Below are 22,815 nucleotides of genomic sequence, written 5' to 3'. Positions count from 1 at the left end.
CTGAGTGGGACCAAGCTATGGAGGAAGAGTATAGTTCCTTGATGAGGAACAACACATGGGATCTAGTCCATCTCCCTAAGGGGAGAAAGATGGTTCGATGTAAGTGGATCTATTGGACCAAGTTTGCAGCAGATGGTAGTGTGGATAAGTATAAGGCTTGGCTTGTTGCAAAAGGTTTCTTGCAGGTTGCAGGTGTTGACTATACTGAGACCTTTGCACCTGTAGCCAAGATGAACTCCATTCGTTTGACACTTGCTATTGCTACAGCTCATGGTTGGGCTGTACATCAGATGGATGTGAAGAGTGCTTTTCTTCATGGTGATCTTGATGAGGAGATTTCTATGGAGAAGCCACAGGGTTTCATCCAGGATACTTCCTTGGTTTACAGACTAAGGAAATCTCTCTATGGCCTTAAGCAGGCCCCCAGGGCTTGGTACACCAAGATGGATTCCTTTCTTCTCTCTGCAGGGTTCACCAGGTGTCTACATTTTGCAACAAGATGACTCTCACTTGATACTTGTGCTCTATGTTGATGACTTGATCATTACAGGGAGTACTTCATCCATCATTAGTAGGGTCAAATCTACTTTGCATGATAGATTTTCTATGACTGACTTGGGTCTTTTGCACTACTTTCTCGGGATAGAGATTTCACAATCACCTTCCAGGATTACACTATCACAGCCCAAGTATGCTCTTGATCTACTTGCACGCTTTCATATGGCTGATTCTAAGCTTGCCCCGACTCCCTTTGTTTCAGGAGTCAAGCTTGAGGCTCAATGTTCTTCTCCACTAGTTGATGCTACTTTGTATTGTCAGCTTGTGGGTAGTCTCATCTACTTGACTCATACATGCCCTGATATTTCCTTTGCAGTTGGCATGGTTTCCTGCTTCATGTAGGATCCACATGAGCTTCATTGGAAAGCCACCAAATGCATCCTTCATTACATCCAGGGTACACATCACTATGGGATTCACTATGTAGCAGGCACAGGACTTCACTTGGTTGGTTACACAGACTCCGATTGGGCTGGCGATCTAGTTGATCGTAAGTCTACTTTTGGTTATAGTTTTCACCTTGGTTCGGACCCCATTTATTGGTAGAGCAAGAAGCAACATGCTATTGCTCTCTCTTCGACTGAGGCTAAGTATCGAGGCACTGTTAATGCAACAACTAAGACCATTTGGCTCTAGCAGATCCTCACAGAGTTTGGATTCACCACTCCACGGCCAATAGTTCTACATTGTGACAATCAGAGTGCTATTGCAATCTTGAAGAACCCGATCCAGCACCAGTGGACCAAACACATCAAGATTCATATGTACTATATCCAACAGCTCATCCAGGAGCAGGTCATTAATTTGCAGTATTGTCCTACAGCAGAGCAGGTTGCTGACATATTCACCAAACCTTTCATCGAGAGTAAGTTCCAGCAGTTGCGAGCTCTCTTGGGGGTGCGGGATGTGTCATTATGGGGGCTCAACTGACTTCTCCTTCCTCTCTTATGGGGGGGACTTTTTCCTCTTTGAGGTTTTGTCCTTCTTCTTTGAGAGTCTTTTTTACATTCATCTCTCTTTTGGGGGGGAGTTTTTTCCCGTTGGGTTTTCTCCCTTTCTCCATTTGTGAGAGATTGCATTGCATAGTTTTGCTTGCATTTACATATTGTACATGGGTACCTATCATGGCCTAGTAGCCAGGACCCATCTTGCATTGTTGACTTGAGTCTTCATTCCCCTAAGTTACACTTAAGGGGGGGTGTTGGTGTAAATAAATATTCATTTTGGATATTATTACACTTACTTAAGTTAACTTAGGATAATGCATCTCTTCGTAGTTTGGATTTGAGACACTTAGGGAAGTGTGCACATAGGGATAGAGCTTGTAGGAGAAATTCCACCTTTTGTGGTCTTATTTTGCTGTTACACTCCACATTCAGTGGGTCATCCACCTATTGTGGAATATTATATTATTTCTCCTACCTACCCTTAGTATTTCTTACCTACCCTTGTTTCTCATTGAGCCACATGTCATATTTGTGTGCTCATACATCCATATGGCCTTTCCTATATAAGCAGGCCTCTATTTATTGTATTGGTTAATCGAGCTGATCATTTTGCATATTGATGAGAATACAGTTTGATCTTGTCATTCTATTGTCTCTTTTATGCTTTTCATTGTGCCCTTGATCTTGGAAAAATCCTATAGGATCCCTCCAAAGGTTCTGCTAACATTTTCTTTTTCCTCGGAGGAGAGGATTTGGCTCATGTCACACTAGTCCTTTTGATTGACAACTAGGAATGAGACCTTCTAGTGTGCTCAGCCAAAGCAAATGATACAACTGCTTGGCTTGTTGAACCCAACTCAATCTCCTTCGCTTTTCTGGGCTATTGTTGAGTATCTTTCGATAAGGTTGATTCTTGAGGGTCAAAGTCATTTCAAGGAGAGTCCTCAAAAGAATCTACATCTACATTGTGTTTATCCCACTCCTCAAAATTTTTATCCAAAGGGTAGTTTTCTATATAAACTTAGGTCTATTGAACTTCTTGTCAGTATGTCCAAAAAGATAACTTCCTTCTTTATGGCCATTTATCATTGTCCACCCTCCTAAGAAAAGTTGTATAAACTGGTTTAGATGGATTTTCTCTTATAGTTGGGTCATAAAACTTTAACCATGGTATTCATTCTTTGACAGGAATACCATTTAGCTCCACATATAATTGAGAATCATTTCTTGGAAGGTTAATCTTGGCTTTCCAGGATTCACGTGGCTCATGCACTATAGGATTATTTCTCCTTGCTAAAAATCCATTTGGATCATAACTCCATGGGTCATCAATAACCACGAGACCCAATTGTATCAATTTTGAAGTGAGCACTCCCTCTATGAGGAGTCTTTTTATTAGACCAATAGGACCTATCATTTTACAGTCCTAGGTGACAGTGATGTCATTCTTGCCTATGCCTATATAATTTTCAATCATAACTAATTGCCTAAAAATATCTAAGGCCAGTGTATGATTAGTTACATAAGTGGGGAGGCGAAAAGGCTTGTCGATAAAACCATGTACTCTGACAAAAGAAAAATACTTACCTAGAAACTAGTCACAATAGGGGCTACGTGTAAACATCCAACCAATTTTCTATAATAGGAAATAGGAAATATAAAATGAGACTTCCATCACTAAATCTTGCATGGTAAGTGTTAGGAAACAATCAGCAAAAGAATATGCATCATGTGTGGCAGATAGTATGGGAGTCTATATAGTCACAGGCTTTCACCTATTGTGCTCATAAAAAAATGATAACTTAATATATTGACTGAGAAACCCCCATTCTAATGCAAGAACATGTGAAGCAAAAAATGAGTGTACCTAAATCTATAATGTGTCTTGAAGTGTATTAATTGCTTTTCTATTCTGTGGGCAATAATCTCTGAGAAGTCATACAGGAAAGATTCATTTTGCTTCTAGAGTTTGAACAACACACCCATTTGGAAAGTATAGATGTGCATATTATTATCAAGGCCACAAACATAGGCCAACATTGAGGTGACTTCTTTCAGGTCATTTTACTTCAAATCATTGAATGCCAATGGGGATTTTGAAAGCTCAGTGAGATTCGTCTCCATTGCAGTTCCGCAAAAACTTAAAGTAGCCTTCCTTTTACATCAATAATTTTCTAATAATTTCCTACTAAAAATATCCATTTTATTAGAAAGAAAAGGGATGCACAACAATGTCTCAAGTGGCATCTACACTTATATCAATTCTCAATGAAGTGTGTTGAATAACAGGGGGTCAACACTAAAACATCATGAGCATGCCTCAATGAATTCAAAGAAATGAGGGACCATTTGGATGACATATTATGAAAGACCACAATGCCAAATATTTACCACCACGTGTCTCAATTTTACTTTGTAAATGAAAATCTTAGTGCAAGAAGCCTCTTGAAGGCTCTTGGGATGCTTATGTATTTCGAGATCAAGAACCTCTTCATATCTGTTTCAAACTAGAGCGGGGTTCTTGGTCATGTCTTTTGTCTATGGGAATTTTCTTGGATAATCAAATTTTGAAGGAATGAAGTGAGAAGTGTATGAGATATCCCCAAGAAAATTGACCCAAGTCTCAAGTTGTGTGATGTATCAGCAGGAACATCCATCTCAATGAGCCAAGATTGTTCTATCTTCTCCTTTTCTTAGAAACGTTTTGGTGCTAGAAAATATATTTTTGGAGAATAAAATGTTGCATGTTATCTTTAAAATATTTTCTTCTCCAAGAAACTTCATGCCTTGATTTTCATTCTCAATAGAATGTTAATAATGGGCTTTTCCTTGGACATGCACCACATATGCTTTTCACGTAGAACTAATTCTACAAGACACTATATTAACTTCCACCTCGAGTGTACTTAAAAGCCACTCTCCATCTTATACCATCGTTTATTTTATTCACACTATTATCTCAGAACCTGCAATAATAGTCAGTGATGTTGATGCAAGCCAAAAGCTAGCGACGATCTACCTTAATCTTGAAAACTACACACGATAGGATGCATGGCGCACGATAGCCCCTTGCATACTCTCCTAAAAAAATGCACAACTTGACTATGATTTGGCTTCCTAATTTTCACTAGCTGTGAAATGACCCATACAATATCCCAACTTGTGATCATTACTTCAACCTTGGCTTTTATTTTATAGATTGAAGTTCCTTCATGTCTATAAATATAACCATGATGCAGAGTCCTTGTTGTCTTAGAGTTTGATTTAGTTTGTTGCATATTAGGAGCTTGGATACTCCCATTAGGTTCTCATTACTTCATCTTGAGCTCCTCTTGGAAGCTCAGGTTCTTGAGCCATGTATTCACAAAGGGCCTTCCCTTAGATTACCTTGGTGGGTCTGATGTCAATGCCATACTCAAGAATCTTGGTAATTCAATTGGCTCTCTTATCTGTCATTTCTCCTTTCATTATGTATTTATAGACCATAGGGTGAACCATGTAGATAGTTGTCTTATTACAGACAATGAAATGCCTAAATTTCTTCAAGCTTTTTACTATGGCAAATGCTTGTTTTTAAACAGATTTGTACTTTACCTCATATGCTTTATCATTTTTGATTGAAAGGAAATTGGACGCTCCCCTGTACCTTCTACATCCCTCTGTTTTAGTACAATATTAATCAAGTTATTGGCATAAACATACATTAGAAAATCTTTGGACATATTTGGTTTAGACAAGACAAGGGAAGATGGGATGGCTTCTTTAATCTTTTTGAAAGCTTCTTTAGCTTCCGGAGTCCATTTGAAATGAAGGTCCTTTCTTAGCATAAGATTTATCAATCTTACCATTCCAGTAAAATCTGAAATGAATCGACTAATGAAATTCATCTTCCCCAAAAAGGATTGGACACCCTTCTGTTCATGGAAAAAGAAATCTCTTTGCTAGGTTTCACATAGTCTAGGTCAATGGAAATCCCCTCTTTAGACACTACATATCCTAGTAGCTTTACTTAAGAAACTCCAAAGTTACATTTCTTGGGGTTCAACAAGATACCAAACTCTAGCCATTTCTAGAAAACTAGCTCTACATGATCAAAATAGTCTTCTTTATTTTTTAAAAACATTGTCAAGTCATCCATGTAAATAAGAATAATCTTGTTAATCATGTCCCAAAAGGCTATATACATGACTCTTTGGAAAGTAGTACGAGCATTAGACAACCTGAATAGCATCTTTTGATAAGAAAACATTCCCCATTTGGTGGTGAAAGAGGTTTTGTGCTGGTCTTCTGGCTTGACAAGGACTTGGTTATATCCGAATAACCATCAAGCATAGAAAACATCTCAAACCCGACTACTTTATGCAAGATCTATTCTATTGGAGGCAAGTGTAATGGTCATTCAAGGACGCTCTATTTAGATACTAAAAATTCACACAGAGGCAAATGTATCCATTATTTTTCCAAACCGGCACCATGTTACAAACCCAAGTACTATGTTTGATCGGATAAATGATCAGGGATTCAATTAGATTTTGTAACTTTTGTGACATTAGGAAATCGATCTTGGGGTTCATAGGACGTTGCTTATATTGGACAAGATTTGCCCCTTCAGTTAGCTCAATGGTGTGTTGTATGACCTCAAAATTGTAGCCTTTGAGGTCATCATATGACCATATGATATCTCTTATGCATTCATCATAGAAATGAACCAGCCTCCTTATCATGTTGAGGGACATTTTTTCCTACCCTGAGCTTCTCCCCATCTCCAACATGAAGTTTGGTATAATCTCCCTTATATGTGATCAATTTCCTTTTATCATTTTTTGCATCCTCTCAATCAAAAAGGTTTTCCAAAGTGATCAAACCCTATGGGACTTTATTTGATCATAGTTTAATAACTTGTTCTTCGTTTGCCTTAGTGACCTTGGGCAACAGTTGGTATGCAAATTCCTTGGATTTCTGAATAAACGTGGCTATATGTTGATCATTTTCAAAGAATTTCTAGTGTGCATCATTGTCTAGGATATCTTGTCTAATGTCAGCCAAACTGAGTGTTTATTTTCTAGCAACTCAGAGGCCGAGTCAAACTGTGATCCTACTAAGGTCATACGATCAACACCTTCATTCTTCTTCCTCGAAATCCTCTGAATATTGAAAGCATCAAATATTTCAATTAGATCCCAAACTCAATAGCAATATGAATGCATGGGAACATGCTTTGCAGCTAATATCTCCTAGAATTGTTGAACCACTAGCTCAAAATGTCCCAAAACTTTAAACCGCTTGACTCCAAGGTATTATTTGTTAAGTTTGCAACAAATTCCTTGAATTTTCAATCATGTGATGAATCAAAGTTACTTTCTCTCTTATCCATGAGATAAAATAAATTTTGAATGTATCTTCTTGATGTTAGATTACACTTAGATTCTTAAACCCTACTTATATGATTTTCTACTCAATAATCCTTCCGCATGGAATGAATATTTGTGTTCGTTCCTTATTTCTTTGTAGTTTTTTTTTTGTTTCCATTTAGTTTAGTTACCTTTCTTTGTTTCTAATAAAAAGAAATACCCTTAAGAACCCAACCCTTATCATATGAAGGGGTTGGCTCTTTCAAACATAGAGGAAAATCATTAATCCCATAGTGATCTCTCCACTATTAAAGCATTTTTCACTATCTACTAGATCATTTAGGGTCATTTTCAATGTAAAACTATTGTGACAAGTATGTTTACAGATAGGCATAAAGAGTACTGCCCTAGATACAAATACCAAGAAGTCTAAGGCCACCCATAGTTCTGGGATGACAACTAAATCTCTAGAAATTTTATGAAAACCCTTGAAAACATAAGATTTATCTTGTAAAAGTCCTCGATGTAATTATTTATTTAATAATAGGAATCTGTGAAAGCTCAATTTCATGAAGTAAAAAAAATTGATTGACATAAATATCCTAGAATAAATATGAAATTTACTAGCCAATGAAATGTCTTTAGTAATCCAATAAACAAGTTAAGAATTTTAAATAAATATTTATAACTAAATAAATTGGAAAGAAAAAGATTCCCTATAACATTGATTCCTTTTCATTGAATGGGAGAATTTAAAACTACATGATAAATGTTAAAAGATTCTATAGCATGGACCATTTACTAGCCAAGTAGCCTATATGCAACTCCTAAGCCTTCTTTCAGTGAAAGACCTAGCTAACACTAGTACTTGCATCTAGGTAAGATGCATTGTATAATGCTGATAGTAATTTATATGATTATAAATGTGAGATAAAATTATAAAAATTCAAAACGTGTCAACATTTTTTTTTCAAAGATGTAATAAATGGATCCAAGGAGTCCTTATGTTTCCTCCTACATTAGGTGTTGGTCCCTTGAAAATAAGTTGAGGAACTAATCTTGGTGAGCCTTGAATAATGCATGTAGAATTTTGGGTGGACAATTGTGTTGCATTCAACTCGTTCAACAATGTCAACAATGATAAATGTTTATGATGTTTGAATTTTCGACAATAATTTTTTTTAGGCATGAAAACTAGCAATGACATTCTAGTGTGAGACAATATTTTTGGTGGGGGCTTCCCCACCATAAGATAGTCTACTAGTGCTTGCATCTAAATGAGGTGTAATGGACAAGTCAATAGTAATTTATTTATCTTTAGAATTTTAATATAGAGGATTTTCTTCATTAATTACTATTATTAAAAAAAACTTTAAAACAACTAATAAGAAAAATATAAAGGATGCAATCATAAAATAAAAGGAAAACCATCTCGAGTTAGTCTAAATATGTGATTTGATAATTTGTTAGATTGTCATATATATATATATATATATATATATATATATATAGTTTTTGTTTTGTTTTGTGTTAATATTCATAGATATTAATAATATTGATAAGTACATTTGTTGGATTATCATACTTTTAAAATTAATGAACCCTAAATTAATTCTCACATATTATTCTAATATTGAAAAGTAATAAAAACAGTTAATTCCTACAAGCATTTCAAAGAGGTTGAAAGAAAATATGTTTCTTGGTGAAAGTTTTGGAATGAATTACATTTGTGGAATTCGTTGAAACCCTAGAGAAATTTCCTCTAAAATTTTAACAAAATAGATTTGAATAGAATTGGCAGATACAAAATTTGTAGCCAAATCTCCTCAAAGTTAAACTAAAACAAATTAAAGAGGATCGGCCACTGTGCAACACTGAGGCAAATTTCATCCACAACAAATTCTAAGCAACTTGAAATGTAAAAACAGTATCAAAGAGGTAAAATCCGACACTTGATTAAATTTTCACAAAAAACATTCAAATTCAACAACAACCGTCCACAGAGCACACATGGAATCTTAAGAAATAATTAATATTAAATACAAATTCTACACCTTCAAATTCAACAACCACCATCCATAGAGCACACATGAAATCTTAAGAAATACTTGATATTAAATGTAAATTATACACCTTCAAATTTAACAAACACTGTCTACAAAGCACCATGAAATCTTAAGAAACACTTAAGATTAAATACAAATTGTACACAGCTATCTAATTCGTTCATCCCTACGGGATCAAACCCACCCAATCCTAAATCAAACTACAAACACATTCCAAATTCTGTGTTGCCAAATTTGTAGATAAATACACAGAATTTGGATTCTCTGTAATTTGTAATTGATCTTGGGTATTTTCATCTTCAGAAGATCTCGGTTTTGGAGCCCACAAAGACTTTAAATTTTGCCTAAAAATTCCTTTCACCCCGTCATTTGTTTCTATAAGAATAAATTTCACCACTACTTGGAAGCCATCTGTGGGAAGGGCTCATCGAACCACGCGTAACACAAATAATGTTCGGAAAATTGTTTTGAGATGACCGATTTTGACATGAGACAATTTCCCGATGGGGAGTTCCTCCCGAGGGAATGATGGGGAGTTCCTCCCTAGGGAATAGTAACAGAAATGAAAAAATATATTCGTAATCAAAAAGACAACTTTCAGGCAGCAACTTCCTCACATATTATGAGAGCATTGGAAGACAGTGGATGCCAGGGCTGTGCTAAGCACATTTAATGTTGCTTATTCACATTTATTGTAGGTCATTCATTGATAGTTGAGATAGTAAATGCACTTCTTGCAGAGTTTCTTGAATTTCCAGTCAGTGGGAAGGATTGATGTGAGCATGCAGCCAAAGCCAAAATTCTTTCCGATGTTATTCTTAAGAGATTGATCATGCAGCTTTCATATCTTAGCGAATAAAACATATACATATTCCAGCTACTAGCTTAAGAGATTGATCATGCAGCTTTCGTATCTTAGCGAATAAAACAATAGCGAATAAGACGAGACGAGAGGAATGCAGAAGTTGTTGGCTTTGGCATCCTTGGGCATGTTGAGCGTCTGTGTTGATTTATTGTATGACTGGTTGGGCATATTTTTCCCGAAGCAAACTGAGGTAACTATAATGCATACCTCAACTATGTTGTTTTTCTTTGCAAAGTGCTTGCAAGATTTTTGGTTTGCTCTATCTGGTCACCTTCAAAAAGCTTGCATTTGTATTGTAAGTAGAGGGGTTCCGTTTGGCTTTCGGTTTACAAGATTTAAACTCATTTGAGGCGGTTTATTTCAGGCCGCGTGTCTGGGTTACACGATGCAGGCACAGTGACAAATGTAGCCAATGGAGAATGACCTTTCTTTTCCCGACACTACACCAAAATTTCATCACCGACGGAAACATGTACCACATAACACACAATGCTCGGAAAATTGTTTTAAGATGGTCGGTTCTGGCGTGAGACAATTTCCCGGTGAGGAGTTCCTCCCCAGGGAATAGCCTATCAGCTTAAAAAAACCCGTATAGTACTTAAACTATGTACAAGAATTATCGATTTGAGGCAATTCTAAATTAATCTCAATCTCAAGGAAAAGTGCTTCTAGAGGAAGATTAGCCCGGACCAGCAACATACATAATTTATCAAAGAGATTGAAAAGAGATAAAAAGAAATGGTTAGAGAATCACGTTGGACGATAGTTTAGAATAATCCTATTTTATTGTGCAAACGAGAGGGAGAAGGATACTCTAAAAAGAAAAAGTTAGGTCGAAAACTTTGTAATTATTGATGAATTTAATCTCTTTTATACTGTTAATGAGAAAGCTACAAAATAAAGCAGCAGCAGCGGTAACAAGAAATGGCACCCTAAGATAGGGATTGGAGCTTTGGACTGTAGGTAAGAGGACATATACAGAGATCTGCAGCGGGTGGGAGTAAAGGAGAGCCTCTGCTTAGCGTTGTCATACAGAATATGGTAATCTTGTTGCTGAAAACTTCCAAGGACGGCCGGTACACCTGCAACCGAAGCCTCATCCATATCTAACATTGCCAGACATAGTAAATTTCCAATTTTAGTCGGACCAGATTCTGTATATTGAACGAAATTATGTTTACCTTCGACAATATAATCTGCACCAAGCATATGGAAAGTCATATTCACATCAGGGATATAGTCATAGTAGGGTGATGAATAGCATACACTTAACCCAGCTTTAGAATCGTTAGATCTGGGTAGCCCTAGGACAGAATCTAAAACAGATGCCACTGCAGTGAAGGCAGCGTGCGGCAAAACTGTGTAGTGTGTTCCAGAGTCGATGATGAATCCCCCGCTTCCATTTGATTGTATATCGAACGTTCCTCGTGGAATATTGAGAGACACGTTCCCCAGAGTTATTCCTTCCACGGAGAAATAATAGTAGCTGTTAAGCTTGGGCAGGACTGTGTTGTTTATCACCATCGTCGACTGCACTCCTATGCCGTTCAACTCGGCTGCGCTGCCCAACAGGAGAGGCGTCGAAAATCTGTCAATGTCATGAAAGGGGGATCCATTGTATTCGAAAGATAAGCAGTAGGAAAATTTGGATTCTCCAATCTGTGAGATAAGCGATAATTGTCCTCGGCCGAGCCCCACTACCCCATTGGCCTCCTCCAAGCCATCTCCCTGAACGATATGGCTGCACCCAAACGCTATTCCGCCAAAGGAATGCGCAGCCCCGGATGTATCCGCCATGGTGAACGTCTCGAATGACAGTTCTCCCTGCGTGCTCCAGCTTCCGCTGTATATATGAGAATATTGACAGTCCAGCGCACAAGTTGAATTGCCAAGGGCAGAGCAGAGGGAAGAAGAGCAGGGAACCGGTCTGTATGTGGAGGAATCTTCTGGGTAGAACATAGGAAGAGTATATCTCCTAGAGCCATTGAAGGGATCGCACTGAAACCAAATCAAATCGCTTCCCGTGTCCACTTTTCCTCGGAAATTTCTTGGTGGGGTTCCGATGCCAATGTTCACTACATGTGTTGTGGGCAAGCGGATCAAAGGAGCAACAGCGCCACCCAGTTGGGTTTCGGTCCTTCCTGATTGCACAGCTTTAATCGAGGCTTCCATTCTTTTGAGCCTAGCAATGGCGGAATTCCTTTCCAAATGGGGGCCTCCACGCGCTTCTTCTGAACAGAGCAAACTGAAAAAACAACATATTGTTAGATTCGCCACAACTAATGTGATCGCATTTTTGTGTGCCATTGGGCACCTATTCAATCCCGCTTTCAAATTTCCCTTAATTACTACTACAGGCAGGTTTACTGAGGGTCGTCATTTATAAGGATTAGTCTATATCTTAATCGGATTGTTTAATAAATTGTGCGCCTGCAGGTAACTTCAGCATTCTGTGTTTCATCTGTCCAACCGTAGGATATAACGACGAGATTGATGAGATTATAGAATAAAAAGGGCATCTTGTTTAACAAGAAACAACGTGCGGAGTTTTCTAGTTGTTGTATCGAACGTGACAATGGGAAAGGCGCGGAATCAAGAGAGTTGTTATTTTTTTGTAATTTCAATTTTGGCCGAAGTGAACATGTTGATCAAACATTTCACGTAAAATTCGACCTTGTAAAACATTTCTGAATTCCCATTTTAAATTTTACTATAGATTAAAAAGTTTTTTTCTAATTTAGTTTGGATTTTAGAAATATGGCATGTTTCAATTACTTTTTAAAATATAATTCATATTATATTATAAATGATAACATAAATATTGTTAGTAAAAAAGATGTTCTATGTTTATGTTTTTTTAAGGAGAGATGATGTAAGATTATATCTATGTAAGATAGACAATTGCTTTATTAATCACTTTTATTTTTTTGTCCTATCTATTATCGAAAAGTTGTAGACTAATCTAATTATGAAAATAATGTTCTTCATTAATTTTACAAGAAATGCCTAACAAATCATGGTTCATGGTTACATATGACACGATGGAAAGCCAAAATTAATGTAAATATAAATGAACAAAAAATGTCCCATATCTAACATAGTGATCTTTCTACTATAGACAACCATCATAGCAATCCTCAAGAATTTATCTATATTATACTAATATGTTTATGTAAAAATAGATTGATTTCTTAAAATTATTTATTTTAGTCTCACAATTTGCACATGAAGTAATAAAAATTTAGTTTATTAAAACGGACTTTTTCTCCTCAATATGAAATACTTTTATTTTTGTGATTATATATCAAGATCAATTAATAGAGCATTTCCAAAGGTCAATAATGTGATGGCATATGTCATCTTCATAGTTGCATATTTAGAATCTCAATAAACATTATTTTTACAATACTTTGATGATCCCTCTATAATCATTACCCTATGTAAAGTATGAGATAGCCCTTCAAACCATGTCTTCCCTACCATTTCAATTTAAACTAGGTTGTGTATATATGAACTATTTGTTGTGACCTTCTAAAAATTTAAACCAATCCTAAATATCATAATAAATGGGTTTCTCTTTTGAATGGTTGAACTCCAAAACTATCTTTCCTTATTTTAAGTTCTTCCTTGTCAACTAAATAGAATCACTCGATGATTGATTGATCATATGAACTCTTGACCTCATTTGTATACATGTATACTACTAATCTCACTCTATCTTGATGTTTTTATCATGTGTTGTGGAAACTTATATGACCAATATATAGGATGTCCATATATAAAATAATTTTATTAAAAATTGTAATGTCTACCTCAAAAAAATATATACCTCTTCAAGAGTAATATCTTCCTATTGTTCTATGTATTTTGTTCTAAGTATGTTAAAAACTAGCCTCTTTATAATGGTTGTATTTTCCCTTTGCTAATTGCATATATTATATCCTTATCAAACCAGCCTCTACCTTTATCTAAACATTTCTACATTATTGATATTGGTTCCTTATTTATACGAACCTATTGATAGGCTTCTTAAAAAAATTATAGTTTTACAGTGTTCGAACCATACTTTATATTCATCTTTAGGACATTGACATATCATGAAGCCTTCACATGATCTAGCTATTATTATCCGATCTTATGGAAGTTTTATTTTTTTTCTTTACATGCAACTCCATTTTTTATAATTTCTAAAATTTATTCAATAACTCAAGTTGATAACCAGGTTGGAATAGCATGGCCTTCATTCTAGTAACTATCCTATTTTAAGTAGTCATTTTTCTTCCCACTTCTGTTTATTTCAACAACACATCTTTCCACCAAAGTACAACATGCAATTTTATCTTGGTTTATGTTACCTTGATTCTGTTGGGGTCCTCTATTTGATTATACTCAAAATATTTTTACATTTCAATTAGCTAAGGAATTAGATGTTCTAAACCTAGACACACTAAGAAACTTCAAATTTTCATTTTCGTTATTTTTTCTAATCTCGAAAATAAGATTAATTAATTTATAATCTCTAACATCCATTCCATTTAGATCATTTTCCCATCTCACACTCTATACTCTCCAATGTTCATGGCCATTTCCATCCTCTTAAAATAAATCCATTATAATTTACATTTTAATTATGGATTCACTCTATTGATCTGAAATTATTTTTATTAGAGGAATACTCTCTTCATTACTCTCATTCCTCACTACAACATCCTTTGTCAAAATCCTATGCAAGGATACACACACTCTCTCTTACACATTGTTTTGGATTATTGCTAACCTTAAAGTGAGAATAGTGCATTCCTTCCTGTATTTGTAGCACGGTATGATAACAATGGATTTGATATAGTAAACTCACAAATCAATTTGTAGCAGTACACAGGATGGAATTGGGATAAATTATCTCGTACAAATGTGGCATCAAACACAATTATTGGCCGTCTAGAGATAAAAACAAAGTAATGCTTAATCAATAAATTACCAACTAGCATCGTCGACAAGTACATGTACAGACTGTAAACGCTTTCCTCGAATCCCCTTTCCTTTCGTCGTCTTGTGGGAGATTCTCATCAAAACAAATATGTATCAATGTCAAAGTACAAGAATGGTCCAAGAACCAGCCGGCTGCGATGAAAGCTGTCAAAAACCCAAAAAAAATAAAATATCTAAACACAAGAATGGTCCAAGAACCAACAGGGAGCCAATATAGAAGTTGTCAGAAACCGACTCATAGATTTAGTAGGGTACTGTTATACAAGGCGATCCCCACTCCCCACTAAGCAGGCCTGCAACTAAAGGCTAGAAAAATTAAGTCCACAATGGCATACAAAAATGTGGTCACAATGCTTGCGGTAAATCTGTTCATGTGCTGCTTTTGTACGTTACTTCTTGCGGAAGCTATGCGCGCAAACCACCAGTTCAGAAGTGATTCAGCCTTTAGCAGGCTCAAAAGAATGGAATCCTCAATTAAAGCTCAAAGTACAGGAAAACTGGAACCTCTAGTGGGTATGGGTATTCCTGAGGTGGGCGAGGACAGAGCATATTTCATGATAATCGGAATGGGAACGCCACCAATAAGCATACGCTCACAAGTTGATACGGGCAGCGATCTAATTTGGTTTGACTGCACAGCCCTCCCCACGAGTTCCTCTACCTTCAAATCTCTCCCCTGCCCATCTTCCCTCTGCTCTAATCTTCCCAATTCGACCTGTTCAACCAGCTGTCAATTTTCTCATAATTACACAGGCAGCCGGAACATATCGGGCGAGTTATTCTCGGAGACCTTCACCATGACAAATGGAAGCGGGACTTCGCATTCCTTTGCTGGAGTAGCATTTGGGTGTAGCCATGACACCCAGCGAGACGGCGAGGTGGGTGCTGACGGCGTAGTGTGGAAAAATAGCCTCGTCGGGAGAAATGGCGTCGTGGGGCTTGGGCGACGGAAATTATCGCTCATCTCACAGATTGGCGAGTCTAAATTTTCCTACTGTCTTGCCGATGATTACTCGGAAGACTACGATGACATATCCTCCACGCCTCTCCTTTTCGGCAGCGCAGCAGAATTGAGCGCCACAGGAGTCTAGTCGACGATGATGATAAAAAACTCAGCCACGCCGGAGCTCAACAGCTACTATTACCTCTCAGTGGAAGGAATAAGTGTGGGGAACTTATCTGTGAATATTCCGCAAGGAACGTTCGATATACAAGCGAATGGAAGCGGGGGATTCATCATTGACTCTGTAACACCGTATACTGTTTTACCGAATGGAGCCTTCACTGCAGTAGGATCTGTTTTGGATTCTTTTTCGGATTCTTCTCCTTGGTACAAGAGAATTAACATCTCTCGAGATGGGTTTAGTCTATGCTATCAAGCAACTTATGCCTTTGCACCTTATCTGAATATGACGTTTCACATGGGTGGGGGCGCAGACTATGTTATTGAAGGAAAACAGAATTTCATTACATATACAGACGTTGATCCATCTGTAGTGTGTCTGGCAGTGCTGGATATGGGGGATGCTTCTGTTGAAGGTGTGCCAGCCGTCCTTGGAAATTTCCAACAACAAAATTATCATATTCTCTACGACAATGGCAATGAGACTCTTTCGTTTGTCCCCACCAATTGCAGGCGTCTTATCAATGGCCCTTTATTCTATCCCGAATACACACAGTCTAAAGCTCCAACTTTGAGCTGCCATGGTTTGTCGCTGGTGATACTTTCTATTGTAATTTCTTTATTAATAGATTAATCAAACGCAATAAAATTTCCAAGTTGTTGCTTGATATCAATCGTATGTTAACTGAAAGTAACCATCGCTCCATAATGTTGAATGGGCATGTTGGATAAATAAAGAACACTATAAATGAAGATATTAGTCAATAAATTATTTGATATAGTACATATAAATGATGCCACTGATTATTCATATTTATAATTGTTTTTTTCTATTGTTGTGTAATTTAAAATAGGTTGAAACATTTTTAATAATTTTTATTATGAACATTTCATTCAAAGATATTAGTTAATAGATTGTTTGATATAGTATTATTATTTCATATATATATATTTTTTCTTTTGTTATAATGTAATTTGAAATAGGCTGAAAATATTTATTTGTTTAGATTTGATAATGATTAAATTTTGGTTAATTTGGTCAAGCAATTTTAATTGTAATAATTGTGATGTTGAATCATATTGAACTTTTCATGAAAGTTCAATCAATTGTTTGGAGGTTCAAACTCATCAAAATGAAAAGGAATCATTCAATTTAATATTAATACAAATATATATTAAATAAAATATTAAGATTTGTTCTTTTAGAAATTTATAAATCATGAGCAATAATAATAAGGGGTATTAACTTTTAGTAACAGCATGCTTTGCATGACATTGTGCTTTCCTCAAAATCATTTGCACATTCCCATCTATTTAGAGTTTTGATATTTACAAATAGAAAAAACTATTGTAGCATCTCTAATAACTTTTTGTTTGTTTTCAAGAAAAGAATGACCATTATAGCGAAATATAATCATTAAATTACCGCAATAGATGCAAAGCTCAACTTAGTTAATATATCAAGACTTTTATCCCTGCACATATGAAATGCTCTTTTTTTTATTTTTATTTTTATAGTTTTCTATATTTTTTAAATTTTCTACATCACACCCCCCAAGAATAACAAGTTTCTATTGTAATAGAAATTTAAATTGCACCTTCTAAGCTAGAAAATTTAGAAAAACCTTACATAACTTTAAATTACATTCTAATATAAGTATAAATTCATATGATAGTAGTAACAACATTCATTTAATTTAAGTGTAAAATGAGAAAAATAATGACAACATTGATATGCAAGCTAGAAAACAAATTTATTAAATTAACATTTCCCCAAGTGCATTCACAAGAAAACTATCATGGATGGTGCAATATGGCAACTCAAAAGGAACTTCAAATGATTTATCGATTCTCTTCAATATAGGTACAATATTATTAGTGTATGATATAACATTGTATTAATTGTTATTACACCTGATATGATGCATGTAACCTTTTGAAATGTTAGAACAGCATCTTATATGACTATTCTAGCGTTTTGATGATTGGTATAATGACACATATGATTGATGTAGGCTTCCAAAATACTAAAATAACACCTTATTTAACTAGTATAACTTTATAACAATTAGAACAACACCTTATATGACTAATTAAATACTAAGGATGATTAGTGGTGGCTGGGAATGATGTAAACTAATAAATATGTAATTTGACCTTGCGGTTGGGATTTACTAATTTTACTCCTCCAAAGGTAGTTCTTAGGTATGGTTGACTAGAAATATAATAAAGAATTCATATCCATAAGTTTTTAATGCACACCAACTCTCTAAAGCCTTCAAAATTAATGCAACAACCCTTAAATACAATAAGAAAAATTCTATTACCTCTATAATATATCTTTAAATATCTAATGAATCAATGAAGTATTTAATAAACTATTATCTCGTAGGTCTATCTCTCAAAAATCTATCAAAAAATGGTCAAACACAGGTGTTGGGCACCCTACTCGAGGTGTTTCCACCTATTCAAAAGTCATCACAACTTTTAATAGTCTACTCTATGCTCTTATACCACTTTTGATGTTAGATATAAACTTGCACACACAGAAAAAAAGGAAGAAGGGTTATGTTGTATAATGTCTTCCCTAAATCAAAATCCATGCTAGTGTTCCCAACTTGATAATAACTATAATCATGAAAAAAAATGCACACCTAAAAAAGATGGAAGAAAAATAATATTGAAATGTTAAATGAAATGATTACACCTTAAGAATGAAACCCTCTCATGGAGTTTTGCATAATTTTAGTGGCGTAATGATATTTATGGAAGTCCTCCAAATGTTTTGTACAACCATTAAGATATAAGTTATCTAAAGCAGATACCGAGTTGAATAGTTTAGATTGGTTAATAGGAAAATGATAGCTAAATTTCAGTATAACAGATGTCAAACCAAAATTCTCAAAATCTTATCTTATTTATGGTTTCCGACTCATCTATTATTATTGTAGTTTCTATCTGAATCAATCGCATAAGAAAAGAAGAGCTAGAAAGCAACGAAGTTTCTGCCTATGAATGCAGGGACTGAGTTTGCGAAAAGGAGTCAGTCTATGGTTGAGCCACTTGCAAACTATGAAATGGTTCTCCATTGTGTGTATGGTTCTCCACTTGTAGACAGTTGTGAAATGGTTCTTCAGGGTTCTCCATTCAATTTCAAAAGATTCTTTCCCCTCCATTGAATTTAAAAATTTACTAAGGCATACCTTAGTTAAACTTCCCCACCACCTTGTCCAGCATACCCTTGAGATTCTGTTGATCCAGTCGCCTATAGATAAGTAGGGGGTAGCTTCGCCGAGAGCACCTGTTCCAGATCCTGAAGCAGCGAAGAGAGCAAAGGCAAAGCCCAGTAGCAAAAGGTGATACTACCAAGCCATAAAGTTCTCGCGAGCTACCCCCCACCAATATTGATAGCTTGTTCCGACTTTATGCACATTGCCTAGTTTATCCTAATAAGCATCCGTATAATAACCAGCAGCACCAGAGCAAGCAGAGGCAGTAGTAGGAGAGGCGTAGGAAATGGCGAGAGCATAGGCTTCAGTGGCAAAGCAAGCACCACAACTAATAGCATCAGAGCTGGTCTACAACCTATATTAACAAATCTTCCAAAATTTTGTCTATCAGAAATTATTGTCAACTAAAACTTTCATCAACTAACAGATTTTTTGATTTGAATACCCCGCATGTCATTAGATTTTATAAAATTTAAGACTTCCTGGTCGATTACACCTGTTGTGATGCTTTTCACTCCATTCAGTCTACTAGAGCCTAAGAATATATTTGCAGCATACATGGTTCCCATCATCATGAACAGGTCCTGTTCGCTATCTTGCTCTTGATTTTATTACACTTGAATCTTAGTAATTATGGATTAGAATTAAAACAAAAACACAGATATTGCTTACTATGAAATTTGAATATTCCAATTGAACTATAGAGTGCCATATTTTATCGTGAAAAGTTAATTCAACTCCAACTTCATATCACATCGGCTCACATATTTGTCCCTTGTTGCCAGTAGATGATACCACAGATCAATCTTGAGATAAAAGTGAAAGAAAAACATAGCAGATTGTAACCAGGACTTCGCCAATATGTTTAAAACTGTTTCAGAAAATAACATGTAAATTGTATCCAAAGATTTTGAGCATATAGAGCTGGAAAGTAAAGATCCTTGGCAGCAGAAACATGGACACTTAACTCCTTAACTAGTTAAATATTTTACCTTTATAAAATGCTATATTTCAGTATTTGAAAATAATTAGAAGATCCAAAGATTCTGACCGAGATGGAAGATGAAGAAGTGATTGGAAATGAATTGTTGTAATAAGCTTCACTTGTACTTACCTACAAAGATTCAATTCTTTGTAGATCTCAGTGAATTTTCTACCAAGTTGGTGCGCAACAGCCACAGAGGTTACCTCTAACATCAAAGTTGCAGGATTATGCCCATCCCTCATCTTGAGAATGGCCGGAATAGCCTTCAAGAAAATTATACCAATATTCACTCAAACCTTGCCTCATAATTTTTAGGCATAAATGACACTCAAGAAAAACCATACTTTCTTGGTATAGGGAATTTCTTTCTACCTCAAAATATTCTATTAGATTTTTTTATTGAAGGCCCAGTGCACCAGCATTAATGATTTCACTTTCCCACTTCACTAACAACAACTGCAATAAATGAAAAATTCACCAAGATTAGACTACAAAAAGAAGAATCTACCATTCTCAAATGTCATACCCCATGTAATTACCTCATCAAATGCTTAAAAAATATCAATACTTGGCTGGTGAATAGTGCAAACTACGATACACCCTGTATCCACAGTATTCCGCACTGCACATATTATAATAGCAGCAACCCGAGCATCTAAAGCCGAGGTGCGCTCATCCATGAATATGACTGAAGTTCATTTGTTGCTTCTAAAGCTCTCTTAACCAATTGACAATTTTTTGTATTTATGGCACTTTGTAAAGCATTAAAATGCTCCAGAGGTGATAAGATCTAAGCTGGAATTATGCTGCCAAAGTAGACAAGAAGCAATCACCCAAATTGAGGAATGCTTGAATGAGTTTCTGCATTCACTCTGGTTCCAGAGAACCATAAGATTCTTCCTCTAAAATTTTATTCAAGCATAATGAATGAAACCAAAAATTGAAATAAAATGGGGAATGAATTTAGGCTTCAAGCTAGTGTTGAAAAGTGAAATTGCTCTTAGAAACCAAACATAGAAGTTCAGGTAATTCCAACCAGAGTATACATAGCATAAACAAGATATTTTCACATACACGCACTACTTATTTGAAACATATAACTTCAAATGATACAAAAAAATTCCTATGCAAAATGTTGACAAAGAAAATCACATGGACAAACAATATGGCCAAAAAAGATTAATTTAATCTTTACTCTTGTTGCGTAAACTAGTTACCACTAAGACAAATCTATTAGGCATACCTTTATCAAATCTGCTAGATAATGTACGTCTATGTCATCAGAAACAATCGCTTTATTGAGTTGGTTTCGTAAATGCTCTTCTTCTGTACTCTCTGCATTTATGCAGAATATACCTTCCATTTGCAAGCTCATATAAAACAAATGTCAGTGAGACCGCAAGACAATTGTGAACTCCTCAAGCACTATTCAGATGCAATGAAATATGTTTATTATGTAAGAATAGAACTACATACCTTCAAACCTCCTTAGGCATACAGCCATTCCTGCATAAGCAAAAGAATAGGGAGCACATTGTTCCCTTTTGAATCATAACAGCACAACATTGATTCTACCGACAACCCAAAGACGCACTGCAAAATATTTTTTAAAAGGAATAAGATGCACATCCGTACAATTTGCCATTAGAAAATATATAATCCACCAGCTGTTGAATCTGAAGGATATGAAACATGACCAGACAGAATTAAAAAAGAAGCTGGAAGGCAACTATAGGAGAAGAGATGCAAATGTAGCATAGCAGACCTAGAACTAAAGAGACCAAAAATAAAAAAAATATAATCCATCCAACTTTCATCAGTTACCGTTACTTCGTAACACTAACAAATCTATGATATCCGTCTCACCAGTTTGATCGCTATCTGGCATGCAACATACATGATAAAAATGATTTGCCACCAGAAAAGATCACAAAGGATGAAAGAAAATATGAGAAGACAACTGTTTACTTATTTACCGATACCAGCTCCTGTAGATCTTGCAATGTACTGGCAGAGACCTCGTCGATAGTGCGTTCTCTTGCATTGATACCTACAAATTCATCTACCAACTAATTGCAGACTACCAAAATATGTTGGATTAAAGATAATTGATGTCGCAAACATGCATACAACTCATGCTTTAATTGTAGAACTCCAGTTCTTTCTATGCACAAGAAGAAAACTTTTTTCAGTTTTTTTGAGACAATTATTTCAGTTTTATTTTTAGTGGAATAAATCATGTGTACTCACATGTTTTATTTTTAGGAGACTATTCAATTAATTATTTTATTTAAATAATGCATAATGAATGTAATCAGGAATGAATTATTTGTTGGAAGAGGTTGCAACCTCTATAAAAACTCCTAAATTGCAATGTTTAGTATGGCTTGCAACAATTTAATTTGGTTTTCCAGATTTGACTAAAAGATTTGTGTTTGTAATTAAAAGATTTCTTTTCTTTAATGAATTTGTTGTAGCAGTTCTTTGTTTTTCAGAATTCAACAAATGGTATTAGAGCATTAGAAGGGATCCATGGAAGAGTTCAAGAATTTGCAGTGTTGAAAAAGATTGTGGGAAAGTCCATTACTGTTATTGGAAGTCAGAAAGGAAGGTTGCAGATCCCTGAAAGGTGAGATTTCAGTCACCAATAATTATTGAAGTCTTTGTTTCCTTAGTCGCTTGATTGTAGAAGCTTCCATAA

The 22,815-nt window shown here is 35.6% G+C and overlaps 2 protein-coding genes across 2 annotated transcripts; one reads left to right on the top strand and one right to left on the bottom strand.

The window, feature by feature from the left end:
• Positions 1-10,657: 10,657 nt before the first annotated feature.
• On the bottom strand, positions 10,658-12,094 carry LOC131863413 (aspartic proteinase nepenthesin-2-like). The gene has a single exon (XM_059215117.1). It carries the CDS (start codon positions 12,092-12,094, stop codon positions 10,658-10,660), a length of 1,437 nt encoding a protein of 478 aa, XP_059071100.1.
• A 3,008-nt stretch (positions 12,095-15,102) lies between these two features.
• LOC131863412 (aspartic proteinase nepenthesin-2-like) lies at positions 15,103-15,867 on the top strand. The gene has a single exon (XM_059215116.1). It carries the CDS (start codon positions 15,103-15,105, stop codon positions 15,865-15,867), a length of 765 nt encoding a protein of 254 aa, XP_059071099.1.
• Positions 15,868-22,815: the final 6,948 nt, after the last annotated feature.

The sequence above is a fragment of the Cryptomeria japonica genome, unplaced genomic scaffold (genome assembly GCF_030272615.1).
Source record: "Cryptomeria japonica unplaced genomic scaffold, Sugi_1.0 HiC_scaffold_62, whole genome shotgun sequence".
In the NCBI taxonomy this organism is placed as follows: Eukaryota; Viridiplantae; Streptophyta; class Pinopsida; order Cupressales; family Cupressaceae; genus Cryptomeria; species Cryptomeria japonica.
The sequence above is the reverse complement of the archived record's forward strand: the minus strand, read 5'-3'. Positions and strand labels throughout refer to the sequence as shown.